General features: G+C 38.6%; 1 protein-coding gene across 7 annotated transcripts in view; it reads left to right on the top strand.

Annotated features, from left to right (window-relative positions):
- LOC121949780 (pleckstrin homology domain-containing family A member 7-like) overlaps positions 1 to 27,764 on the top strand; it is a 178,519-nt gene that overhangs the window by 81,433 nt on the left and 69,322 nt on the right. For all 7 annotated transcript variants that reach the window (XM_088080226.1, XM_088080229.1, XM_042495539.2 and 4 more), the window contains one exon: positions 1,116 to 1,199. In XM_088080226.1, the coding sequence (XP_087936352.1) occupies positions 1,116 to 1,199 (84 nt within the window). The remainder of the gene's footprint in view (positions 1 to 1,115; positions 1,200 to 27,764) is intronic.

Here is a 27,764-nt window from a genome sequence, read left to right as displayed (position 1 = left end):
TACTGACAGTTTTGGGGCTGTGTAACCCCTTATCAGATGGGCTTTTCCAGTCATTTTGATTTCACTACAATTTTATGGGGGTCCACATGGGGGGCAGGCCCATCTGGCATTTGCCAAATTTGCCAATATTGCCAAATGCCCTGTCTCGCAATGCTAATGAAAGTGAAAAACAATCCACCCTATGAATAAGATCTTCCTCAAAATGTAATGGGTTCTACCTTGGCCCATGCTGCGCCCTTCCACCAAGTTTCATAAAACTCTGGCCAGTTTTTTTCCGTAATCCTGAAATGAAAACATAACCACCTTGGCGAAGGTAATTACCCAATATTATATTTCCAATTTTCCTTTTGAAAGACTGTCATCAAGTTGACAGGTGAGAGCAAGACAGCAGCACCACGATCCTTTAAAACCTTGTATTTTTTGTTTTCTTATGAGCTGTCATATTTTGTAGCAGCAGGTGTTTTTTCTATTGGCGATGAACACCTGAGTTAGTCCAATAACCTCTTTGTTTATTCACTTCAAAGCTGTTGAAACTTTAGTCGAAACATCATCATCATTGTCAACTCTCAGCTGTGAAGCATTCAAGCTCCTGTTGAATTGGAAAACAGCTCACACACACACACACACACACACACACACACACACACACACACACACACACACACACACACACACACACACAGTGACCCTCCATGCCACCCGTGTTGTTTACCCTGTCAAATGCTTTCACACCCTGGCTGAGGCTTAGAATGACTGACTGAGTCTATAACTGATGGAGGCCCAGGCCTGCACTGTCCAGCAGTTTGTGCTGAGCCCAACACTTTGGTCTACATGGGCTGCACAGGACAGTTTGGGTGTGGTGTGGTGGGGTGGGTGTCCCGCAGCCAGCCCTCACATTCTACACAGGGCTGGGAAAGTCAGGGACGAAGGCCCATCAGGGTGGAGAAGTTGGACAGAGCTTCTAAGGCCTCTAGTCCTTTGGGGAATGATCGGCTCGTGTCTGCTGTTCTTGTGAACACAGTGGGTGGGGGAATCCGGAGTGATAGCCGCACAGTATTTGCAGTGCAACCAGGGTTGCTAATTTTGTCTCCTCTCTCCTCCCTCTGTCACTTCAGTCATAACCAGAGGACCACCGCGTTTCGCCATCCTGTGAGCGGACAGATTTCTGCAGAGAACATGGATTTTATCCTGCAAGAACAGTGAGTATTTGACTTTGTTACTTCTCTGCTTCCCCCAACAAACAAACAACTTAGCTGTTGATTTAAAAAAAAAAAAAAAAAGATACGTTTCTCAAATTTGTCTATATATCAACACTAAAATTGACTATAATGTTTTTGTATTTTTATCTGTGATTGGAATGCCATGCTGTGAACTGGTTATTTTATTTTCTTTAAAGTGTTGAAGTGATGCTGAACAGTGAGGCAAATCTGAACGGACTAAAGTGCTTTCTGTTTTTGTAGTAACAACTGTTTTTTGGTTTGCTTGACGTTTATAGTTTTGTGACCTTCTATTTGACTTTGAAAACATCTTAACCATGCCTCAAAGTTATCATTTACATATTTGTTCTTAAGAGTAATAGGTTATACTTCTTTATTGAGTGGGTTTGTGGCAGGTTTCTGAAGAAGTTGAGGGTTGCTTTAAGTAAAGATGTGGGCCTTTCATTTCTCTGCTTTTAAAATAAAGAAGTGAAAGGAGAAACTGTTTGTGGATTTGTCAAGGGCATGCAGCGCCGTTGGAGTGTTCGCTGTCTGGTGATGTGAAAGCAGGATTCAGTAAAATGTTTCTCTTCCATTAGAGTTGGAAAGTGCAGCTACATGTACTTTTAGTTGCACCTGCCATTCTCGGTTTTTAAATGTCTTGCTGAGAGTTAGATAAGAAGTATGATACCACTCGCATGTTTGTCTCATAATACTGTATTGGCTTAGATTAGCATAAAGACGGCAGGCAGTAGAGAAAACACCACATGGTGATATGAAGACTCCAGAAGTTCACTTATCCAGGCTAAGAAATGGTCAGGCACCTTACCGCTTGTGAAACTACAACTTGTCACTTTTCACCTCATTTTGTGTATTGATGAAACAAAGACGATCTAACCTGTTCATTACTAAGCTGGTAGCCAGATTTGTTTAGCTTTGGACAAGGGATTTATCTGCCGCACATCAGCCCATTTTGCCTTGTTGACTGCCATTGGCCTGTTGGCAGATAAGACATTCACTAATGCCAGGGGCCGATGTTTTTCTGTTGGGTCACTTCAATTTTGTTGCAGGCTAAAAAGCACAGCATAGCTCAAATCTAAGAGTGTCCCGTCATACTGTTGTCCCAGGGACAATAGAAAACGTAAATGGGACATAGAGATCGTCCCCAGGATTGCTGTTGGGACGAAAGGATGCAGTAAACTCACTGTCACCATTTCAGGGACGACACCCTACAAAGTAAACAACAACAAAAAGACATCTGTGTCTGCTTTCCGCCAGATTGTTATAATAAGTGTCGGTATCGGTATTAGTATCAGCTCAGAGTTCAACAATTCGTGCATCTCTACTTTGGAAAGGACCAGGCTAGCTGTTTACCCCTGTTTCCATTGTTTATGCTGAGCTAAGCTCATCAGCTGTGGACTGTAGCTTCATGATCAGTGAAGCAAGCATTTCCAGGTGCATGGAGAAGGAAAAAGTCCGACTAGAGTAAAACTCCACTTGTACACTTGTAGTGTGCAAAAAAAGCTATATCCTTTAACACCAGTGTGTTTTGGCCTGTGGCCATCGTCATGCTCAGTGGACAGTAGTCATTGACCCACAGCCCGGGTCCTGCAGGTTGACCCATGGGTCAAGCAGTTTAGGTAACCTTGTCATAAAATATTGCATCATTCTGAATAAGTTACTAACTTACAGAAACATTGTGCAATAGTCAAACTTACACTTCAACTTCCAACTCCTCTCCCCGTCTCTGTCACACAACAAGCATGTTTATCATCAGCGCTGCTGAGTGCTGTGTTCAGGTGTTTCCTTTTTCAGCTTCTGGCTAGGAAAATCTGTTAAAGTCCGACATTTTTAAAACTCTCCCAACTCTCCCAATTTTGTGTAATTATTAGGGCTGTGAAACACGAAAGTTTTAAAATCATGATTAAATGCAGAATTTCAATAGTTAATTGCATTTTTAAATTATGAAAAACAATTTTGAAGTCTATATTGAAGCAATTCTTACCAGATTGCCTTGATAGGAATCAAATGACAGGCAAAAAACTAAACAGGACTAGCATAAAGTGGGCGTGTCTGTTAAAGGGAGACTCATGGGTACCCACAGAACCCATTTTCATTCAGATATCTTGAGGCCAGAGGTCAGGGGACGCCCGTTAAATGGCCATGCCATATTTCCATTGCAAAACACTCTAATTATGCAGCTTAATCGCATCACGATTAACATGTTAACGCTGAGAGCCCTAACACCTCTCTGTCCACACTGAGTCTGTTAAATATGCACCTCTGTAAAGTCATGTAAACAAACCACTGTACCCATCAGCTTTGTGCTCATATATATATATATATATAAATATATATATATATATATATATATATATATATATATATATATATATATATATATATATAAATATATATATATGACATAACCACATAAAAGATGGGTGAATACTTGTTGTCCTTCAACATTTGTACTTTTTAAAACAGAAAACACATGTTTTGTATTATGATATTTACTGAAAAATGACATACAATAGAGCCAACAGCAAGTAGGTCATTACCAGAAACTTCTTTTCATCTGTCAGGCAAATAAGTGTGATTCCAAAAATGTAGAGCTATTCCGTTAATCCTAAAATAGAGGGTGTTATTGTGTCAACAGTGCAAGATACAAGGATTCAATATATATCTGTGAAAGATAGTTGAAAATATTGTCAACTTGTATTTTCAACCATTTTAAAAGAGCACAAAAATTTGTCATGATACTATTTTTTAGATTATGGGTTAGCGGTTAGGGTCAGGGATGATTTCACACTTGATGAAAGATACTTGATGAATGCAGGTCTCTCAGGAATAAATGGGTTAGAGTGCTTATTCACGCCTGTTCAGAAGACATTGAACTGCAGGGGCTTTGTGTGGGCAAAGACTTCCTGCCAGTGACTAAACCCAACACCAGACGTTCACCACAAAAGAGACCATATCTAAGGTCTTAGTTACACTAGATGGAAAACTCTATTCTTTTGCTGCTCCAAATTGTGATGTAGGTCAGTAAGACTTTAGACTTTGCATAAACACATCCTCAAGCTTGAAAATAGAAAAACACCTCTGCTATAATCCAAAACAAACAAGAAAAAAAAAAGTTTTGAGGAACGCTTGCACATGGGGGTTTGTTTGTTAGTGGTGGTTTGGGTTTGTCTGCCCCACAAAAAAAATGACTCCACGTCTTGCTCCTGGCACTGTAAACCAGTTTATGTGGAATATAGCTCAGATGGCAGTGATACATTTGACAGTTTCCTCAACGTTTTCAGTCCACCGTCTAGAAACCGACTGTAGCTCTGTGTATTTCCAGGCCTGCTTCCATTTCTCTCAGCTATTCAAATCTACCCGCATACCTGTACACCCTCGGGAGGGGAAGTCGAATTTGAATGTCAGCTTGCAGAATATATTTGGTGAGGCCATGAAACTTACACAAAAGCTCAATTGAATTCATTCCTTTTGCAGCAGTCATGGTGCAGTTGAACATTTATCTGTATGTAGAAATGGAGGGGTCAGACTGCCGTGAAAATGTTTCTGTGATGCACAAAATATCAACGGTAACTAAACAGGGTATTTTCCTGTGACCTTCAAATTTTTGGTCCTTAAGCTGCATATTGTTGTTAAGGCCTGAGAATTGCTTTTTCCAGCCCTAGAATCATGGCTGGAAATGCTTTTGTTGATTATTATGTTTTTTTGACAAGAGGAAACATTGTGCTGCCCTCTGTGAGCATGATGATGCCACCAACCATGTTTTGTTAGGCACGTTGGTTTTTATGCATGCTAAATCCTTTTTCTTAAATGCATTTTTTGTGGTCGGACTTAAATTGGTCTTGTCTTGGTTTCCAATAAAGACCCCAAATGTTGACAAAGCAGTCCAGAGAGGATCAGTTTTAGGAACTGTATGTTTTTGAACTATACATGAATATTATGTGATTTCAACTCAACACCGACTTGGCCATTTTTATGTTGATGATATTATCCTGTTTGCTTTTGGTTGTTTTTTCCACATTTTATGTATTTATGTACTGGTTTTTGCACAATTTAAAAATACACAAAATTACAATGATAACATATGATGTATAGTACTCGGAGAGGCAGAAAACCCAGTGGGCTTATTTGAAGCCTCCACCTAAATATGTTAAAATCAGTCTTACTCAAAAGATAAAAATGTTCGAACAGAAAACAAAATAACAACGTACGAATGGTGGTGAACTAATAACTTAAACATACAACAAAAACAACAGAAAAAAAATTAAACAGAAAAATGTGAGTATGTGAATGGTTTGTTATCGCAGCACGCTATTTCACACATTTGTCAAGAAAACGAACAAAAGTAGACAGATTAAACAAACCAAAAACATGCACATGCAGAAACACAAAACAAACTAAATTAAAAAAAAAACTTGAAACATCATATTAAACAGAAATGTGATGTCACAGGATAAAAACACTAATACTCACATCAGCCTGTTTTCATTGTGGTCTTGGTTTGCCCCCAAATCAAGACAATAACACAGACTGCTGTGCCTCTGCCTCATTACTGACTTAAGCTGTCATTGCAGCGAAATGCCATAAAAATTGTGTAGTGAGCTTTGAAAACAGACAGTTATGATGCCATGTACATTTGCTAATTGGTATTGAAAACAAAATGTGCATGGAGGCTCTCGCCTGCGAATCTCCTTTCCTCCTCCGCTTCCTGTCTGATTTTTAAACACACTAACATTTTAAAAAAACAGTTTAAAGTTTCAAAATAATAACTAATTTATTCAATCAAAAAACACCCGTCTGTTTTCATTTCTTTAAGGGACATTGTAACTAACAATAATTATGCAGTGCCCAATACTGTAATACCGTAATATTTTCCGAGACGGCTGTCATACTGTGCAAATCTCATGCCATTGTAACCCCTCCTTAACTGTACATATAAAAAATGAAACATATTCACCACTAAACCACGCCCTCTCAGGGTTACAATCTAGTTTCGATGCGCTCCATAAAAAACAAAATGTCTGAATTTTACAAGTGCTCAAACATTAAATCCATGCTCTCAAAAAAAAAGGAAGTCTTGGATTTTCGTTAGACGGTATATCCCCATATAACTCATATTGAACACCACACTGATAAGTTCAAAAAATCAAAAGCAGACGTATGCTCATGCTGTTGCTGGTAAAGAACTGTCCAACCCCCTTTTGTTATGAAATGCTAAATAACCTAAAGTTAGAAACTCTTATTTCTTATTCCCATCAGGATGTTTACTTCCTGATACTTAAATGATTGTTTTAATCAGTGTCTCTCTGTGTGATGATTGTTTTGTGTCACTGCCTTGTCCCGCTGTGATCTTGTGTATACATGTATTTAGCTCTAAGATATAAATATATATTGATTTCAGGAAGACTTCCTGAATAAATAAGTCCTAACCCAGTTGTTTTCCCTTATTTTGGCTGATTAGCCCTGTGTGGGTGAGTGCACAACTATCTCACATACTTGTGTGTTTTGTGTGTTTAGAGTTTGGTGACCCGAGCAAAGATGCACTTACAGTTGCAAAGCTCCTCTCCTCTAAAACCTAAAGAAAGATCTTGTCGGCCAGAATAATGAAAAACTTGTGTGTGGGTGTTGAGGACCTTGAAACACTGAACACGTAGTATGTCCGGTGACAAAATAGCTCTTAATTCAAGAGGGTCAGAGGAGGCTTTCATGTGATGGTCTCCTTCAACTTTTACTTCACCTCCTGTCTGGATCTGAAACCCCACAGCTCCATAAGTGGGAGCCTGTGAGGCTTTCACCTTGAGGTAAGGGACCTGAGATCAGTGCTGTCAGCCTACTGGCTTTAGATTTAAGGCTTGATGTCCTTCACTCAGCACCAGAGCTTCAACAGACACATATCGAAAGGGCTTTGCCCTGCAGTAATATTTTTAATTTGACTAAATTAAACTTCAGTAGGGTGAAAATTTTGAGTCCTCTTCAGATTTAATAAATGAGTCTTGCTCATTAACATTCACATAAAGTCACAGCCCAGTGCTTTTCACTGTTTGGGTAGTGGTGATAACAGTTAATGATTTCACTTCATCTGTTTATCATGGAAACAAAAGGCATCACCTAAAAAAAATCTACCTTCCTCTTATTCTCCTGATTTTCATGCATGAACTTGTGATGGGTCACATTTTTATGCCTCCACAGTTGGCACAGACATTATGTTTTTAGCTTGTCTGTCCATCTGTATATCTTATTCTTGGGCATGCGTTATCTAACTACTAACCACTACCTTCGATGTATTAGATTTGGGTGGTCAAAGGTCAAGGTCACTGTGACCTTATGTCCATGTCATTCTCATAAATGCAATATCCCAAGAACGCTTAGTGGAAATTTCCTTAAACTTGACCCAAATGGACTGAGCGGTGAACTGATTAAAATTTGGTGGTCAAAGGTCAAGGTCACTGTGAACTTATATAGCATGTTTTTGGCCGTAAGTCAAGAATTTATATTCGTATTATGACAAAATTTCACCTAGAAGTTAAATGGGTTAACATGATGACATTTTATATCTAAAAGGTCAAAGGTAAACTTCACTGTGACATCATAATGCTTTACAAAAACACAGAAGGGGAGATGCTTGGTCAAATAATGAATTGGTGACACAAATCTTGGGTGTCCATTGTGAAACTATGGTGATTGTGTAGATCTTGTGGTGCTACCAGGTTGAAGATGTGTGTTAAGCGTCCATATTTCAGAGAATGTAACTTCTTTTAAGCAACATCTGTATTTGAAGTATTGTCAGCTGTGATGGGTGTGAACTGTCATTGGACTGGTTGCTGGAGGCATAACACCAGGAGACTAGATCTAGGTTGTGAATTAGCTCTGGCTCAGACTCTTGCATGTTTGCTGACATTTAGCAATAGTGTTTTTTTTGTCTTGTTGCTTTTATTGCCTTAAATTAAAAGTTATTGTCTGGTATTCAGGAACCGCTTGAATGAAAGTGTCAGCATAATAAAGGATACATTTTGGCTCCGCTTTTGGCTACACAACATTTTTTGGAAACAAAACACAAATACCACAATTGAGCTAGCACAGGTACAGGGATGTCTTTAGTCACAATACTCCTTTCTCCCAGAATTTTTATGACTAGACTTAGATTATAACAGCATCTCTTGAAAAGACCCTTCAAGGTCTCCAAGAAAGCATTTCAATCCTTTCTACTTTAATTTCCTCTGACCTCCATCAGAGGATGTTGTTGCACTTGGTGAAATGTTTATATCTTTTTTTAATCCACTACAGGGTCCCTTTTGAAAGTTATAATAACATTTTTTCCTAATACCGAAATGCTTTAAAGCTCGGATGCAGTGCCAAGGTAATTGATGTCCAAATCAGGCTTTGAAAGCTCCATTTTTTCTATACCATTACCACCAAAATCCCCAATAGCCCACAAATGAATAAACAGTAATCAAGCGCAATTCATTAATCATTACTTATGGACATTTAAACTTGTTAATAGGCCTAGTTTCATGACTCAGAAAGTTTGACTATTTGTGACAGGCCTATACATTTGCCAGCAAAATGTCCAAAAAGTCAAGACTCTGGAAGAGTTGCAATATTTACAATGATGACCCACTAAAGGTCAGTGCCAAAGGAAACTGGCATATCAAAGATCTACAACCATCTTGGCAAATCACCTGAAAATTGTAAGTAACAGCTTTTGGCAAAAAAATATTTCTTCACTTATTGTGGACCTGCATGCTAACAAAATAGCTAACTGTCATATTGTTTTAAAACTGAAAAGTTTACAAAAATTTCCTTTTGTTTGCCAACTCATAGCTTCAATGCCCCAAAACTGGTATTCAGGTCGGCCCTTCATCTTAGTTAATAGTGTCAAATATTTTCAAAGCTCTTTTATTCACAGATATCCTGTATCACCACCCATGCTGTAATATTACTAATTCAGTGAAGAGCAATTAATAGAGCTTTTGTAGCTGCTGATGAAGAAACACATAAATATGTAATGAAGTTTCACTGCACAGGCTCCATTTCTAGCAACCTATTTCCATTTTACCTCCTTTTAATTTTTCCGTGTCTGTCTCCATCTCATTCCTTTCTATTTCCTGTTCTGTCATTTTTCATTTGTCCCACCCGATCACTTTTTCTGCTATTCTGCTTTTTCTGTCTTCAGTGTTCTTCATGTTGTCTGTCATAGCTCTATTCTCACAACTCTGATTGTTTCATTCTCTCTTTCTCTTTCTTGTTGTTTATGCGTCTTCTGTCTTCTTTCCCCTGACCCCCTTTTCCCTCTTTTATCTCTCATCTTTCTTTACACCTGTGTCTTGCTGTCTTGTATCATTTTGAATTAGTCAGAAAAATAAATGTGAAGTTGTCACTTCAGAGAATTTATCAAAGATGGAAGCAAACTAGTGTCAGAGACAAACACAAAAAGTGACATGTAGATGCAGTTTCATAGGAAAACGCTGAGAGCTACAGTTGGTAACTTTTACAAAAAATAAAAAAAACTTTTCATCTTTGCTTAAACTGTCACTATATCCACACAGCACTAACACAGACAGATCATCTGGGGAAAAATATACTCCTCTGCCTACTCTATTGCCTTGTTGAACCTCTAATGGCCTTACTGCACACGAATGAAAACAACCAATCAGAGCCGAGTCTCTAAAGCAGTTGTCAGTCATGTCAATCAAATCTCAGTGTTGTCAAAAATATATTTTTGTGTACAAATAAGCTGTAAAATGAGAAGTTTTGTGATCCTGCCATCATACATACCATACAGTTAAATGGAGTATGAAGCAGCACCTACCAGCCAGGCCAACTTTCTCATTTTACAGCTCATTAGTACACGAAAGATATGTTTCTGAAAATATTTGAGTTTAGAAGTAGGAAACGCAGTAACAGAATCTTGATTCATATTTGATCCGCACTGTCTAGTTTGACAGTTTAACTTCAGTTCACATTCAGTAATTTACATTCCTGACAGCTTTGTTAAAAACTCTGTGGCTCTGATTGGTTGTTTCTGCTGTGTGGGCTTGATTTTAGTGAATATTATTAGCGGCAGTGGGATGAAGAGGAGGGACATGAGTTGTGTCACAGACTATCTGTCTCATATACTTCTTTCGGACTGTAGCTTTAAATACAAGTTAAAAAAATTGTGGGAAATGTTGGCCGAAATATAAGTTTATCTCCTATGTCTGTAATATTATTTCTGACGTGGGAGATATTATCTCCTATGTATGGGTCATAAGCTTCTATGTACGGGATATTATCTTCTACATAAGAGATATTATCTCCTGCATAAGGGACATTATGTCCTACATAGGAGATAATATTTCCTACATACGGGATAAAGTTTTAGGTTTAATTAAGCTGTTTGAAGAGTTAGAGGGCCATGCAGAATGATGCACTTATTGCAAGATCCAAAAGGCACTGAAAATTCAGCCAGTGCAGAATAAAGGTTAAGGTTAAGGCAAACGCCAATGTAATACATAATTGAACTGTGTGTGTGCTGGCAGGATTCATACTGTATATTTCATACAAACAGTGCGTATGAAATGTAATATCTAGGTCTAGAGACTGATTCATATTTTTTTGCACTATTTTTAATGATACCACGCGACCATAAAACTCTAATTCACCTAACATGCACGTTTCAAATATCTGTCAACAGGCTGAGTTTACACAATCAATAGGAGCTCTCATACAGTAGCAACAAAATTCAGATAAATAACTGATGAGTTGCAAGGGGGCGAAAAAAATGCATCAATGTTTTGGCCAACATTGCCCATAAAAAAGAGAGAGAGAGAGAGAAAGAGAGAGAGAGAGAGAGAGAGAGAGAGAGAGAGAAACTTGTCTCTCAAGGCTTCTGTAGTTTTAAGACTTAAGGAATTGATTAAAAAACATAAATCAATAAATAAAATGATGGACGCACAGATGCAATCATTTTGTGGCAGACTCTAACATATCTGTCTGCCAGAGAAGCAATAGCAGCATACGCTTTTTTTTTTTTTTCTTAACAATTTAACGTCTCTCACAGTGAAGATTATTTCTCACATGTGGGCAGGAAGTGCTTTTCTGTCAGCCTCCTCTGTCTGGCACTGACCACAGATGCACAGTGAACAGCCTCCTGTTGGTCACTGAGCTGCTTTACCTCTCCCAGTCCGACTCTTGTCTGCATCTCATTTGTTTTTCCTCTGCTTTGCGCTCTCTGCATCACTCTTCCCCCTCTCTTGCTTTACTGTCTTCTTCTCCCATTTTCCCCACTCCCCCTCATTATATTTCTCTCCCTCTCGTTTTAGCACATCTCTCCATTCTACACACAGAGGGACCAGGTTACATTTCTCCTTGCTATGCGCTGATGGATCTGTCATATTAGCAGCTGCGTAGGCGTGAAGCAGGCCTGACCAAGCTGCTATGATAATGTGTACGTCCAACACGCACTGAGGGCACTTTAGCACTGGTGTGTGTAAATGTGTGGTTATGAAAAAAGATGGTGAGTTCTTCATAAGATAGAAGGAATCAGTGGTTTGTTGAGAATGTGCACTTAGAAGCAGACCACTTGCATTATTTTGTGCCTCAGTGTGATATTGGAGTGATACACTCGAGGATATTCTTTGCTGTGATTATACAGCTGAGTACCAGCAGCAGCACTGAATTTCATACAGTAAAAATCGTCCTTGAGGGTAATACATCGCAGCTTTGGAGGATCAGTTAATCCCACACGTGAATATTGACTGAAGAAGCTTCAGGAAAAAAAAGTGCTAGAGGAAAATAAAGATTGTTCATTATTCCCCTGGTTACTTGCAAAACAACTCATAAATCAGAATTCATCAGACTGAAAACACAGTACTTGTTCTATATTTAATTAATTTACTTTTTTTTTGTTTATATAAATATGCATTCAAGGATGTTTAATGATGATGTTGAACAAACTATCTCTGGGCACAAAGTCCATGCTTCTTTTTTAATAAACTTCCGGCTAACTTTGGAAACACATCATTACAGTGCTTCGGCCTTTTAGAGAGTTTCTTTGCTTTTATTTTTAAACAGAATATTAAGATCATTCCCATGGTATGGTTGTCTTTGGTTTATATAAGATACTTAGCATGCAAAAAAGTTGCATAAGCTTGTTTTTAAGAAGCTTCATTTTCTCTTCAAAATCTGTGACGTGTACTGTAACCCAGAGCGGAGAGTGCTCGTGAAGTTTATGGCATGGTTACAGTTTGACCAATTTTGAGTATAAATCTAGGGACATTTTTTTTACAGATGAAAGTGACTTAAAAGTCACTCATTACTGTAAGGATGGGTAGAAATACCCTCCAATAACTACAGTAAGTCCTACTCAGTCAGTACTCAAAGGAATTGTTTGTCATTTTGCATAAATTTCCTTTTTCGCTCTGATGCTGAAATTTTAATTGCATCAGTACAACTTTAACATCTTTGTGTCAAATGTGGAGCTGGAGCCACAAAGCTATTAGCATTAGCTAAGAATAAAAGCTGAAACCAGGAGAAAAAAGCTAGCCTTGCTGTTTGTATCAAAACCTCTAAAGCTCAGTGTAATTTGTTTTGTCCATACACAAACAGAAAACTAAAAATCTGTGGTCTGTAACAATTTCTGTGGGGAAAAAAAAGACAGGCACATTTACTTCCTGAAGTTGCCAAAAAACAGCTAGAGATGCTAAAATGAGGCGCTGAGTTTATGAATAAACAAGAAACAGTCAATAGAAAGAGCTTGTTTTTTATATTTCTGTTTGTGCACATATTAAACAAACGAGACGTTGATCAGTGAGCTTTAGAGGTGATTTTTTTGACTTTGGAGTGAGCCAGGCGGGCCTTCTGTGGTGGCAGTGACACCAAGTTGTAGCGTTGAGTTCATGGTTTGTGTTCAACTAATGTTAGTTCACTTTCATCATCATTCCAGGCAAGCCGAGGACATATCTGAACAAATTGACATTTTACCAATTGTAATTAGGCCAAAGATTGCCAGCAGTTTGTCAAACTGTCCGTGACTCACCCTAAAATAAGCCAAGAAATGTCCATAATCCAGGCGAAGGTCTCATATATCCACAAAGACATTTTGTTCCTTTGGACCAATGCACTATTTGGGAACAGCATCTCATCCTCAATGTGAGCCAGAGCATGTGCCGTTCCCCTGCCCATTTTTCAACAGTGATTTTAAGATGAAGATCTGTGAGCTTAGCTACTTAGCTGTTAACCCTCTGAAACCTGAGTAAGTTAGTTTGATTTCGTCCAAAATCATGGGGAGAAGGCAACACGCAACTTGACAAGACATAGCCTGGAAATGAGCAAGAAATTAGTAAAAAAAATTACAAGAAAATGACTTGAATAAGAACAGCGCTAAACAAAATCAAAGAGAATGTGACCTGGAAAAAAAAAGCAAAAAACTGAAAATATCATATGTATTCATTTTGTTGTGTAATATGATTTTAAATGTGTAATTATGATGATAATAAATAGTTTTCTGGACATTTTGTTTCCTTTATTCTTGGTCATTTTCTAATAACCCTTCCATCTCCCACCTCTTTTTTATACCTATTTTTCACTTCATTTTCTTCTCACCTATACAAATTTCTTGCAATTTGTGGCACATTTTTTGCAAAGTTTGTTTATAAAATTATTCCAACCAATTTGCTCAGATTTTAAAATCGAAACTAGCTTGTGAAAAATCTCACACAGCACAAAAATGAAAAAAAAGGTTTCAGTTTTAAAGGGTTAAGCTAAGGACAGGTGATTTAGTATTTCCCTACCAACAATAAAAAACAAACAAAAAAACCCACTATCACACTGCAAAAAGCTCTCTGTCCGATGGGCAAGCTTCAACCAAAAAAGTGTGTAAAGTGCGCCTTGTGTTTTGCAGCCTGCAAAGTGTGCTTCCTCTGATTGGCACTTGAGTCTCTCCCAATAGTTGACGCATATAGACACAAAATTATAGTAATATTTTCATCTCTTTTTGCACAAAAAAGAAGAGTGAATAAGTGTTTTTCCCAAAATTTCAACCACTGTATAATTTAAGATGACATTTGAAGGGCGGTCTTACAGTCCTAGCTGCAGAGCTGTAGCTAAGATTTCAACTATGTCAGGGTCCAGTACAGTTGGGACCATTCATCAGTTAAGTTAGGCAGGTATTGCAAGAGCCAGTTCTTTTAATCACATTTTAATCACAGCACACCACTGCCAATAACCATTAAAAAACATTGACCTTGTTTGTTTCAATGCAATTGGGCTTTAGTTTGATACTTTTTTTTTTTCCAACTTTTTTTATTGGGTTTTGCAGAAGTATACAATTTTATGCACTTCTATGTATTTTAGTTTGATACTTTTAATGGCCCTTAAAATATTCTTTTTGTCATCCCTTTATCATCCCTTGCTTTTGCCATTCATTATAGTTGAATAATAATGTTTGTAAATATTTACAAAGAAATCACAAGGTACTGTTCAAAACAAAGATTATGTAATTGCTATTAATATATATAGCAAGCTGGGGTTAGATAGCCACCCTCTGCTAGCTGTGAACCCTAAATATCCAATTTCCATTGCACTGCTGCAATCTATACAAGAGAAAGGATTTCAGCTGCTGCCTCAGACGCGATCCAAAACATCCACTGTGGTTCTATTTGAGCCTGCATGAAGCTCTTGAAGTTTTTCACTGAGGTCAAAGCTCTTTATAAACCTTTATATTCATCCAAGGATGCAGTTCTGGCTCAACCGTGCTGCTCTTCTTAAGCTTCACATTCATGAACTTACACACACATTCGCGCCTTTTACTGTGGGCCACCAAGCCTCTCAGCTGGAGCTGCGCTCACCTTTAGATTACTGCCACCCTGTCGACGCCACATGCTGGCACACAAGTGGTGGAATTCACTGGAGCTCATACTCCGGTTTATATCTGTCACCTGCAGCATCGGCTCCGAGCTGCATCAGCCACGCTTCTTTTTTTTTTTTTTTGATGTCAGCTTCAACTTTGATGGAGGCATCAGCTCACAGGCCATCAAAGCAGAGCTGAAACTTCATCCCAGAGTGTTATTAGCAACAGGGTGCGGTGTGTTTGTGTGTGTACGGTGGCCGGCGTCGGCGGGCCTGCTCACTGAGGGTTATCGCGGATTAAAGTGGCTGAAGTGTCAGGACTTTACAGCTCCTAGGAGTACCTTATCAGCTCTTATTTTGGCAGCAGGAGAAATGGAATAACTTCCTTGGCTGCTGCAGTCTGGCTTTCAGTATTTGTCTGCATCTGAAGTGTGTCTAAGGGCCCTATTTAATTGATCCATAGCACATGGCGCAAATGCGTTTGATAGAGCCTTAAGTCTGTTCGCACCATGTCTGACTGTCTTTCGTCTTGTCATCATCTCATGGGTCATGGAAAACCTGGAAATTACTAGTTGAAGGTTGTTTTTCAGGATAATTTTATTTTTTTGTTAATGTGTTCCTATAATTGTTGTGTTATCCCAGGCTTTACTGATAATCATAATTTTAAAAAATTACCCAGACTTCAATTTACCATTCAACTTTGTTGCCCAGCATGACATAAATCTCTCATCTCCTTTCTGTCATACAGCAACCAAAGTTTCAGGACCAATGGTGCAAATTCCCATTTCTCTCATAAATTGTACATACTGTTACATCTATGGTAATTTTTCTGTGCATTTATCTGGGGAATAAAACTGTTTGTCAACTTTTATTGGTGAAAACTGTTCCTCTATAAATGGAGGTAAACAGAATTCCTGACTGTCACGTGGCATGCTTTTTCTTTTGTCACATTTGTTTCTCCTAACTCTTCCTCCATGTTATTTCCCTCAGTCTGTCTTCATGTTCTGCAGAGGCTTTTCCTGTCCTCTTCCTGTTTGTCGGCAAAGTTTTTTTTTTTTTTTTTGGGTCTCTGACCCCTCCTCCGCTCATTGATATGGGATCTGGTGATTTATGAGAAGCTACGCCTGCAATGTGTTGAGTGAACACATGGTGCTTCACCAAGGGGGTTATCATGGCAATGCTTTGGGTGACTGTTGCCATAGCAGCAGTGTGAAATGGAAACAGGGGGATACGGCTGTAGGTGGATTGTGTGGTCTCATACTATTTCAATTTGAGTATCCAAAATATAGTCCGTAAATTTAAACTCGGTTGGTTTAACTACTTGCTTTTTCTGATAATCTTACAATTGGGTACAACAGTTATTAAATAAGCCTGGATATGAGAAGAGTGATACTAATCTCATGTTCATGGGGGAGTCAGGGCGTGTTTAGCCTAGCTTTGCATGAAGAATTTGGTCCCCAGATTTAAGCTGCAGAGTGAGTGTGAGTGAGACGGGAGCAGTTGTCCAGAGGAGGAGAGGCTTTGCCTGTTCAGGCTCTAAGATAGCATCTTCTTCTGCCTTCTGCTTAGAAGTAGTGAATTTACAGCTCACAGCAACTTAATACGATACATTCTCTGGCTTTTGTTTGATATTTAGTGTCGGCAAAAAGTGTTGTTGCACATTTATACAGTGTTAGTTAGACCTTTTTTTTCGAACATGCCAAATAAAAAAGGAGAACAAAATAAAATATAAGCAAGAAAAACAACACCAGAATGTCTATCGCTATTGGGACAAGTATTTTGTGTCCGAAAAGGAGTAGGAGGAATTGAATACTTATGAAGTCCTACCCCAGTTCTTTTCAATGTTATGAATTATCAGTGAGCTGTTAGTGTAGTTAGCATGAATTAGCATGGAGGGCTAACCTGGCTTGTTTACTGTATTATGTGAATTTAATTGTCAGCCTGAATATCTCGCTAAACCCTGTTCAAACTCTATTAAGAAAAAAAGGAACAAATAGTTGAATATGTGTAACAGACAGCCAAACATGATTGTAATGCTTACAGCGCCTCTTTTTCTGGCTTGTTGTTGCCTATTTATGAAGATAGGTACACAATCCAATTCAACTACTCTACAATAAAGTTTACATTTAAGACAATTTTTTCCTGACTTTGTCATAGTGTTTACATTACCTTATATTCAGAGGTGTTTCTATCCCCTCCTGAATGGATGTACAGGGAATAGAGCTGAGCATTGGTCCTCGATGCCTTTAAATTAGTGACAGAAATAACCCAGTGCCATGTTGAAACTTCTCCAGTCCATACTTGCTTTTGATCTTTTTTGGACCCAGATATGAATAAAACGAATAGCCTCCAGCATTCACCGCAAGATTTACTTTGACGTGTGATTGGCCCATAACCACAGCAGCTACAACCCATACAGTCTGTGGTTTGGTGAAGATGTGCACAGCGTATTTTATGAAGTAATTTGTACAGTTATTTAATGAATATTTTAATTTCAACACTTTGAAAATGTGTTCTGGTAAAAGTCATTGGGATGGGGAGGACAGGTGATGGCATTTTAATCAACTAAATGCTTCAGTTCACTTGATGGGTATCAAATGAAGTGCTCTGATGTTATTGGTATTACTTCTGGTATTGGCACTGATATTGTAATTTTTTAAATGACGATCAGCTCTAACGGGAAGGACCTCTCAATAGTCCTCTACAACAGCATCTTTAGCTTCGATCTTAGTAATAAACATATGATTGAGGTGACACATTTTTGACACTTTCAGCAAAAACTAAACATTATAAACGTTGTAAAGGTAGACTTTATGGCAGAGCTGCTGTGATGAAAATGAGGTCAAAATGTTAATCTTTGCCTTTAATTCACAAACTTTGACAGTTGTGACACTCAAATCATCAAATGAACAAGCTGGAAGTTTCACCCAAATATAGAAAATAACAAAACACTTCATAAGCAAAACAGGAAGTCACCCCTGAAAGTCTTAGCTGCAGTGTTACAGACATGCAGCATGAGACAATTTAGCCCCATCTTCATCATGGAGGAAGACCACAGTCAGAGCATCGAGCGCAGTGGAACGATGAGAATTCCCACTCCTCGGGTACGAAACTCTACGTTCTGCCCGCTCGCCAGCTCAGAGGCCGTGCAGGCCGCTCCGCTAATTATGTTGCTGTCAGTCACAACTGGAATCACACACCATTGCATGTTCCGATTTTTCAGTACACTTTCATACTTTTGGTAAATGTGATTCCAGACTGACTCTTTACGGACTAAAATGATGTCTTGTACCAAATTATTGTCATCCTTTACTTTTACAGGAATAGTACACCTGTATGTATGACTTCTCAGCTTCCTTTTTAAAATGCTTTCTGGGTCAGACATGCTTTAGACGCATGGTTTGAGCGGTACCGGAGATAAATCGGAGTGGGATGTAGCTACAGATGAGGTGATGCTCCAGTTTTTCATGAAAGGTGCTCCGCGCTCCAGCCAAAATTCTCCCGCTCGCGCACCCCACTCACTCCCGCTAACATGCTTTGATCACGGTGTATGATTTGTTAAGACAGAAGTGTCAGGAAAACAACGTTTAAATTGGAAGATGAAGATGCAGTAGGTGGATTTTTTGGAGAACTGTTATTGTGGATTATTTTCCTTTGAATATGGGGACAGTGGCTGTCCTTTTCAATATATAGTAGAAAGTTTTTTGTTTTGTCACGACTTAAAATTGGAAGGAAATTGGGTTCAACTATCTGTCAGTGCTGAAATAATGATCTCCACTCTTTGAGAAAGCTGTACCTGCGTTTTCTCTTGGGTGATTTCTGAATATTTTGGTTTACAAAATTCTAGCTGTATGATTAAAGTCTGGCTGTATTTAAATGTCAGCTGTGCCTGTGTGGGCTGCCATTGTGTTGACTTTTGTCTTATTGTTTTGCAGCTGCTTGTCTGTTTTATGCATAGCTGTGGGAGTTTGTCGAGTTTTTAAGTGTCTCAAGTGACTTTTTCCTGTTTTCTTGCGAGAGGTATCATTAAAATGCACGAGTTTTGTGGTAAAATGTCACAATCCTTACGACAATTACTTTTTCTGTGTGATTACATCCCCTTCACGGCCTCTTTGTTTTCAACATGGCTGCCTCTTCCTCCCACAGACAAAACGAGGGGAGGCGAACCGCTTTCCTACTGATACAGCCAGTAAATGCCCTCCAGCCCATTCAGAAGTTACTTTTTTGACTCATGGCCAATATACTGAGAGAGATTAATACGCAGTACTCTTTAGATCTGGGCCCCTGCCTTGTCGTACTCTCATGAGGCTGCTAAGTGCCCATCTTAAGTGTTGGTCCTTGAGTATTAGTTACCTCCTTTTTCCCCCTCTCCACGCAGTAATTTGTTCACGTCAGAGATGGAGAACAACAATTTATACTTTCAGCAAGGCAGGAAATAAAAAACATATTTGCCTTCACTCAGAGATTCCACAGAAGCTGAGCGTTTGTGTTTGAGCCATCATTCGTGATACTTGGTCCCATGTTTCCGTGTATTTTTTTAATGATGAGCTGTGAGTTTGAGGGTTGCACAGATTATTTTTAAGCCTCTTGCTTTTGAAGTTACTTCAAAGGATTGTCTTTGGGTTGGGGGTGAAACAACAGCCCAGTGCATTTTGGGTAGATGAGTTGATTTCTCTGAAGTGATTGCCTGATTAGCTTCCGTCCCTACATCTCTTCCTTTCATTGGTCAAAATTCATCATACAGTGAAGTTTTATTAAAAGGGTACTCAACAATAATAAAGTTGGGGAACTCACAAGAGACAGATGAATAAGTAACTGTCAAAACTGAAGCTGCTAACTTTCATTCTCTTGTACAGTCCAAGCTTAAAATACATGCACACACACACACACACACACACACCTGGAGCTGGGATTTTGAATGTGGTGTAATGAAAGATGCATAGGAGTTGCGTCATGAAAACTGCAGGATTAAGTGTTTTTGAATCCTGATTTACAGTATTCCAAAAGTTAGGATATTTGAATATTTGCTGCTTTGATTTTGACCATTAATCTGCCTTTTTTGAGTGCAGTACTAAATCACTAGAGTAATGTACCTTTTTAATAACAGGTCAGGATGACAACTCATTTGAATTTCTAATTACACCCTCTTCCAGTCAAGTCAAGTCAATTTTATGTATAACACCAATTATCACAAATTACACTTTGCCTCAGAGGGCTTTACAGCATATAACATCCTCCTGTCCTTGAGCCCTCACGGCAAAAAAAAAAAACTCTTGTGGGGGAAAAAATGGTGGAAACCTCAGGAAGGGCATCAGAAGAGAGAGGGATCCCTTTTCCGGGACAGACAGACATGCAATAGCTGCCGTGTGTGCAGAACAAAACAACATAATAAAATTTCAGTTATAATACGACATACATGGGGGTAATAGAACATGGATATTTGAAAATGGAGAGAGAGAGAGAAGGAGAGAGGAACTCAGTGTATCATAGGAAGTCCTCCAGCAGACAAGCCCTGTATCGGCCTAACTAGGGGCTGGTCCATGGCCAACGTGAGCCAACCCTAAGTAGAAGCATTATCAAAGAGGAAAGTCTACTTTTAAATTTGGATGGTATCTGCCTCCCGGACTGAAACTGGACAATGGCTCCACAAAAGAGGAGCCTGATTGCTAAAAGCTCTGACTCCCAAACTACTTTTGGAAACTTGAGGGAATGCAAGTATCCATACATTTTCAGAATGCAGTGTTCCTGTAGGATAAGAGGGTACTATGAGCTCTGTAAGACATGATGGAGCCATGCAGGAGTATGGAATTTTAAGTCTCAAACCCTGGCTTAACAGCCTGATATCACCAGATCACATTGCAGTTGCCAGTGGGTCTACCACCTCTGGTTAATTTTCAAGAGGTTTATCCACAGCAGTAGATCAGAATCCCTATAGATGCAAATAGATAGACCTACAACCAATGAGAGCAACAACACATGCAATGTAGTATGGAGTGATGGACAAATGTAAAGAGACTCTTGGTTGTTTTCAAATATCCTAGTTTTCAAATATCCTAGCCTCAACAGTGATGCTCTTTACTTAACCACATTTTGCGTGCTGTAGTGTCCTTGGCACAAGGGTGCACAAGCCAAAACTGGCTTCCTCAAAATTTCCTGTAAAGCACAAAGGCTCTGCAACTTGTCAGTCATCGTCTCAAAAACACACCCCATATCAGATAAGTGGTTTTAAATGGCTCAGTTATTTTTGTATATTACACAGCTTTGTTGACACCCATAATTTTGATTGGCCAGAGTTCTGAAGGTTAGATTTCATTGGCAGTCCCCTTACCTGATGTTGTTGGGCATCCTAGAATAATGAAAATAATACAATATGTTAAATAGTAAAAAAACACTACATTATGTTTAAATGAGTACAGGGTGTTGACATGAACAGGCAAAATCCAAATAGCAGATGATACAATATAAGCAGTTATATTTAAGGTGGATAAAAATTTGAATCAGTGTTGACATCATTGGTTCTTAATAAACCATTTATTTCACATTACACTTAAATGAATAATACAACGGTTACTCTAATTGATTATGGCGCTGAATTCCACAGATGTGATGCTCTGAGTGAACAGACAGCCTGGTTAAATGCAGTCATTCCCGAGCAACACCTCGAGTAGCTCTGCTTGCAGTACATGTTGGATGTTTTTGATTTCTAAGAATAATAACCAGAGTTACCACATGCCAAAAGAATTTTTACTATGTGTGAAATGCAGACATGGGGGAAAGAAACTGTGCAAATCACTTTAAATTGGCTCTTAACTTGTGTGGTTGTGCTAATACCCTTAAGGTCAGAATTGTTGGATTGCAACAGGGTGTTTGATATTTTGAATAATAAGACCAACTGGGAACATCTTGGCAGGAAAATGAAGTGAATAAAGTGTTTGCCCCCTCAGCTAGTACAATCAGCATGCCCTTGAGCAGAGCACTTTAATCAAAGCTGCCCATGTATATTTAATGCTTTATGTATGTTGCCTTTTTGAATGATGTCTTACAGTGTAAAAGCGAGCTGCTATTGTTAAGTGTTAACACAGCACACAAACTGTTTCAATTCCTCTTCCAACAACAACCCATAAAAAGAATAAACACTATGTGAAGTAGTGTTCCAGAAAGGAAGATACTCCTGAAAAGCCTTTCATGGTAATAAAATACAGTCCTATTGATATTGGCAACATGCCCATTTGATTCATATAGGGCTGCCAAAACTTTAAGAAACTGATGTCCAGTGCATTTTTTTAAGTGACACACACCATTAATCAAGGCACATAAAGTGTCAAATTATAAATTTGTGGTATTTGTTTTACACAAACATATAAACTCATCACGATAAATCAATAGTGAGATTAACACTTCTCCATCTGCTCCTCTTTCACAATAAAAGCGCTCTATGGAACGGCTAGACCATTGATGGGGCTGCATTATAATATGTTTAGTCGAGTGTGACAGTCTCCTTGGTCTCCCTTGAATTACTCAATCTCTTTACCAATCTTAGCAATCTCTTTCTCTATTTTCTCTTTTCTTTTTCCTCACAATTTGATTAGTTTGATTTAAAGAGGTTTGTTGACTTTGTGAGAATACTGAAGTTGTGGTTTTAAAACCAGCACGTAGACTGCAAAGACCATGAAAGATAGTTGTCAAAAAATTATATTATCGGCTCGGGATTGGAATTGTATGCCTGCAGTCTTATCGATTCTTTTCATTAATGCCGGTGTTGTTCTCTGAGAGCTACACATTGCAAAACAATGACGTCAACCTCGTGTCTACGCTGCTGGAAACTTGCTTTCCGACTGAGCAGCATGTCAGTTTCAGAAGATTAATATTCTTTTTTTTTTTTTAAGATTATTTTTTCAGGTTTTTGCCTTTATTGTCAAGACAGCTGAAGTGTGAAAGAGGGAGAGAGAGAAAATGACATGCAGCAAAGGGCCAAGGCCAGAATCGAACCCACGGCTGCTGCAGCGAGGACTCATCCTCTGCACATGGGATGCCCGCTCTACCAACTGAGCTACTGGACGCCCCAAAAGATGAATATTCTGATATAAGAACATTAGAGCGACACAGGCAGGCTTAGCATGTTTTAACTAAAAAAACAGTTAGATGGTGGAGCTTCTGACACACCTGAGTCACATGCGTGTATTTTTATGCCTCTGTGCTTACTACAGTGGTCAAAGGTCATTTCTTCAAATTTTGGACAAACATCCACTTAGACTCAGCAATGAACTGATTAGAATTTAGTGGTCAAGAATTCATATAGTGATAATGACAAAATTTCCACACAAATGTCTAATAGAATAAAACAATAAAGTGATGACATTTTATATCCAAAAGGTCAAAGGTAAACTTCACCGTGACATCAAAATGTTCTGGAAACACTTTTCTGGTCATCAAAACTCAGGAACAGAAGGGGAGACATCTTTTTCCACCAGAAAAATGATCAAGAATCAATAAGGGAATCGTTACAGACTCGGACTGATACAGTATGTATGTATGGGATAGGTTTCTTATCAGTTCCCATCTCTATAAGCAGCTGAAATATCTGTTAAAAAAGCAGCGTTTTAACAGAGAGTTGTGGTATTAATTTAAGGCTGTTGTACTTTCCTTCTCTGCGCCCTCTGTCTTGTGGTTTTCGGTGTTTTTCTGTCATTATCTCGCCCGTTTCTCTCTCTTTCTCAGAGCCTTTGTGTCTCAGTCTCCCATTTACCCCTTGGTTTGCTACAGAGCGGTAAACAGATTACCACAGATGACCTCTTCCTCTTTGGCCATTTGAAGTAAATTAGTGTTTTTTGTCCACAGGGACCTCCACGAGCTTTGCTACTCACTGATTAATTCACAGAAAAGAGAGGTCATGCCTTTGTCCAGCCATCCTGAGCATTAGTTACCTTTCACCTGAACACCAAATTATGCCCCTTGAGCCTCGGGAGCTTGTATCTTTTTTTTCTTTTTTTTTTTACTTGAGTGAAGTAAGTTGGACTCCTGTAGAAAGTCAGGTAACAGATTTCCAGGAGAATCAGTGTCCTTTATGGCAGAGAGAAGAATTGAGCTTTGTGTGCTGCACCTTTCCAATCGGTGTGGTTTAAAATATTAATGTGAAGAAATCAAACGCTGTGTCTCTACTTCATCCTGCTTTCCATGTCAGTCTCTCTTACCTTTTACTCTTGTGATTTCTTCTCTCTTTCAACAAGAAGGTCACAAGCACTGTTGTTGTTCTCCTGCTTTTCAGTTTCCTTAACTTTCAGTCGTTTCTTTTCTTCTTTTATTATGGGCCACTTTTCTAACAGAAAAAGCCAAATGCCTGTTCCTGTTTTTGTCTTAAATTGTAGCCAACATTAGCTCCTAATCAGAGAACAATGACTCTCCTTGATGCCAATCATTTTTAAAAATCATTTCTATTAAAAATCGTTCAGCTGAATACATTATTTTGACTTTGACTTTGATGAAAATGCATCTGATTTACATTTTATAGTTCCTGACCTTTCAAAAGTTTCCATGAAATTCTCTTGACAGCAAAATGAAAACAGAGCCAATGTCTCTCTCTCTCTCTCTCAACCCACCCACACCACATTCAAGAGAATTTACATTATGCATCCATGGATAGAAATTGGTAATGTACTGAAACTGGTGGCTGAGTTGGTGTGTAACAATGAAGCTTGTAATATGGAGGGCAGATATGAGAACGCATTCAGTTGTTTGATTTATATGATATAGAGAGAAAAATAAAGGGAGGATGGCAGCAACACAGACAAAATCATCTCAGAGAAAAAGGAAGACAAAGATGGAAAAAGGAAATAGTAAAAGGAGACCAATATTTAGATTTATTACAGAAATATTTTGAAATCAAGCAAACGAAAGCATAATTTGTTCACTAAAGCAGCAGTTCTCCAAGAAGCACGAAATGTGATGATTTATTTGAAAAAGATAAAGGGGTGTGTGTCAGAGAGAAATACAGTACCAAGTAATTAGGTTGGATTGTTCGATGGAAGAATGCGTTACACTGCCAGTGTTTTCCCTTCTGAAACTAATCAGACAGATTTACACACACACTCCGCCTGGTGTCAGCTTGTTGACAATAAAACATCCAGCATGGAACGTCTCATCTGTCTCACCGCGGTACGACAGCAGCAGTAACAGGGCTGTCAGCATGCAAAGAGATACTTAGAGTGCAGCCAGCAACCAGGCAGGCTCATTGTGTTCAGATGTGTGTGTGTGTGTGTGTGTGTGTGTGTGTGTGTGTGTGTGTGTGTGTGTGTGTGTGTGTGTGTGTGGTTTGTTTGTTTGAGACCTGCACAACAAAAACTCATTCAGTACAGCGTATTCTTCATTATTCTTAAGTCTTTATTTGTATCCTCAGTAGCTTCCACAAAGTTGTTTCTGGTGTTTCAGGGTTAAGGCCTTTACACACCAGAAGTGTGAAAAACAGAATAACATGAAAACGCAAAACACATGCCTGTAAACATTTGACATAAAAAAATATTCATACCAACAGTGGTGCAACTTTGCATGATTTGCAACAGGTCAATCATTGTCGTTATGACGTGGCATCCCTTCTGCACATTGTGGTTAATTGATGCTGTTATTTGCGGTGCTATAAAGTTGCTCTCATTCCCCACAAAAACTTTCAAACCAAGAATTACTCACAGCTTTTTTTTGCCACATAATATTCGTTATCTCTGTGAAAGTATTCATGACAAAACAGTACAAAAAATTATTGAATTGACGTGCAAGTTAAACAAATGAAAAAAATTCCCCCATTGTGTTAAAGCTTTGACACATAAAAAAGCAAAATTAAGAATAAAAATGAACAGCAATTTCAAAATTACACAGCATAAATCAGACAAAGAGCAGAAGATACCAAAGGAGAGCTTAAGACAATAAGCTAACTGATTTAGAAATGAATAGAACAAACAATAAATAGTACATATGATGGATTACAAATAAGAGCAAACAGTTGAACAAAACAAAAAAAAACCCACAGTCATCCATCTGTTTATCCATCTCTGTATTTAAGTTACTTTTCTTAAGAAAGTTCTACCACTTGGTGACCTTTATTAGAGACTGATGACCCCTGAAAACAGGATTTTTGGATATAATAGTTTGTGGAAACACTGTTGGATTAACTGGGGATAATAATAATAATAATAATAATTAATAATGCAGAGCTTTTTACACTGCACTATCAATAAAGAGACAAACATTTTCAGGGAACGTCGCTGCCCGTCTGAATGTGCTGCAGAAATCTCTTGGTGCAGTTCATGCAGATTTTATGAAGGCAACTAAAATAACTGATTAACTTTGCCTCTGAATTGTGTGAATTCTATCAGCAAATCTCAAATATTTCATCCTGTCAGAATGTTTTTGTTTGTCAAAACTGTCACATCTGACAGATGGACACATCATAAGCCCTGCAGAAAAACACTGAAGAGCTGTAGACATCCCCTGATGCTATATTTGACAAACAGGCAGATTATTGTCTTTGACCAGTGGCATATCATCTCGATCTGTGTACAGCTGAAGCTCATTGGCACAAGAAAAAGGATGCGAATCCAAGTATGAGAACCAGTCAGTCAAAACCCTCACACACTCGTTCATTAATCCAAACATTTGGGCATTTAATCCCAATTGTCAGAACCTGGTTAACACACATTAGAGGGGTTGCTCGCTTTCTTCCAACAAGAACTCTGCATTCCTGAGCTTGCTTCACTCCCTTCCTAGTAACTTGATAAAGCTGTCAGAACAAACTGAACCTCAGTGATCTAAGTGAAACCAAGACGACCGAAGCCAAAAAAATGAATAAATAAAATACAGTGTTTTTATTGCCGGAGCATGAGCAGTACTATGTAGTGGTTGAAGATGTGAAGCTGTTTGGTAATGAATTCAAAAGCCTCATGCTGTACCTGTATCCTTGGCAACCTATAAAACACAGCCATCCCAAACCTGCTGCGTGTCTAAAAAATAGATAAGAACATGATCTCCAGTGTGTGCTGCTTCTCTTCTTTTGGAAAATAGTGGTGAAACAAAAAGCCAAATAAACGGTGAAAAAGACTGCAGACAACAAGATGTGTTAATATTTTAATGTTTCAGGTTAGATCATCTGTTTAAGGTGAAGTCTGTTGCATATCGCTGTGAGCTGTGCAAATAAATTAATGTATGTGCAGGAAGCTCCTTTTTGAGAAGCAGTCTGAAATGAATTGCATGTCAGACTGGAACCGAAACCCTGAATAGAAAGATTGTAAACCTGAACTCAGATCTGAATGGTTCTCTATAGCGGAGCATGATTCACGACACCACTGTATGTTTTTAGAGACGTCTGGGGGTTGGTGTGAATATCGCTTTATTGATATTGATCCCTGTGTAGTTTGTTTTGTGGAGGGATTCACTCATTCACAGTCCTTTTATCATAGATGACGTAGGTCTATAGCTCTGATCAGGTCGGGACCCATGCTGTTTTATTGCTGCCAAATGAGGGCTCAGCACTGAATCCGTTAATCACATTACTATGGGCTACTTACTTTGTTATTCTTCATATAAATCACATACTGTGCAATTTGCATATTGCTGCTTTCATGTGACAACCATGGTGATCCAATATCTGACATATTTTACCTTGTGCTACTAAAGATTTACTTTGCTGCTTTTCAACCAACTTTGTATCATAACAATTTGGATAGTAAGTGGGGC

Source organism: Plectropomus leopardus, chromosome 7 (assembly GCF_026936395.1).
Source record: "Plectropomus leopardus strain MGB_pleo_1.0 chromosome 7, ASM2693639v1, whole genome shotgun sequence".
Classification (NCBI taxonomy): Eukaryota; Metazoa; Chordata; class Actinopteri; order Perciformes; family Serranidae; genus Plectropomus; species Plectropomus leopardus.
The sequence above is the reverse complement of the archived record's forward strand: the minus strand, read 5'-3'. Positions and strand labels throughout refer to the sequence as shown.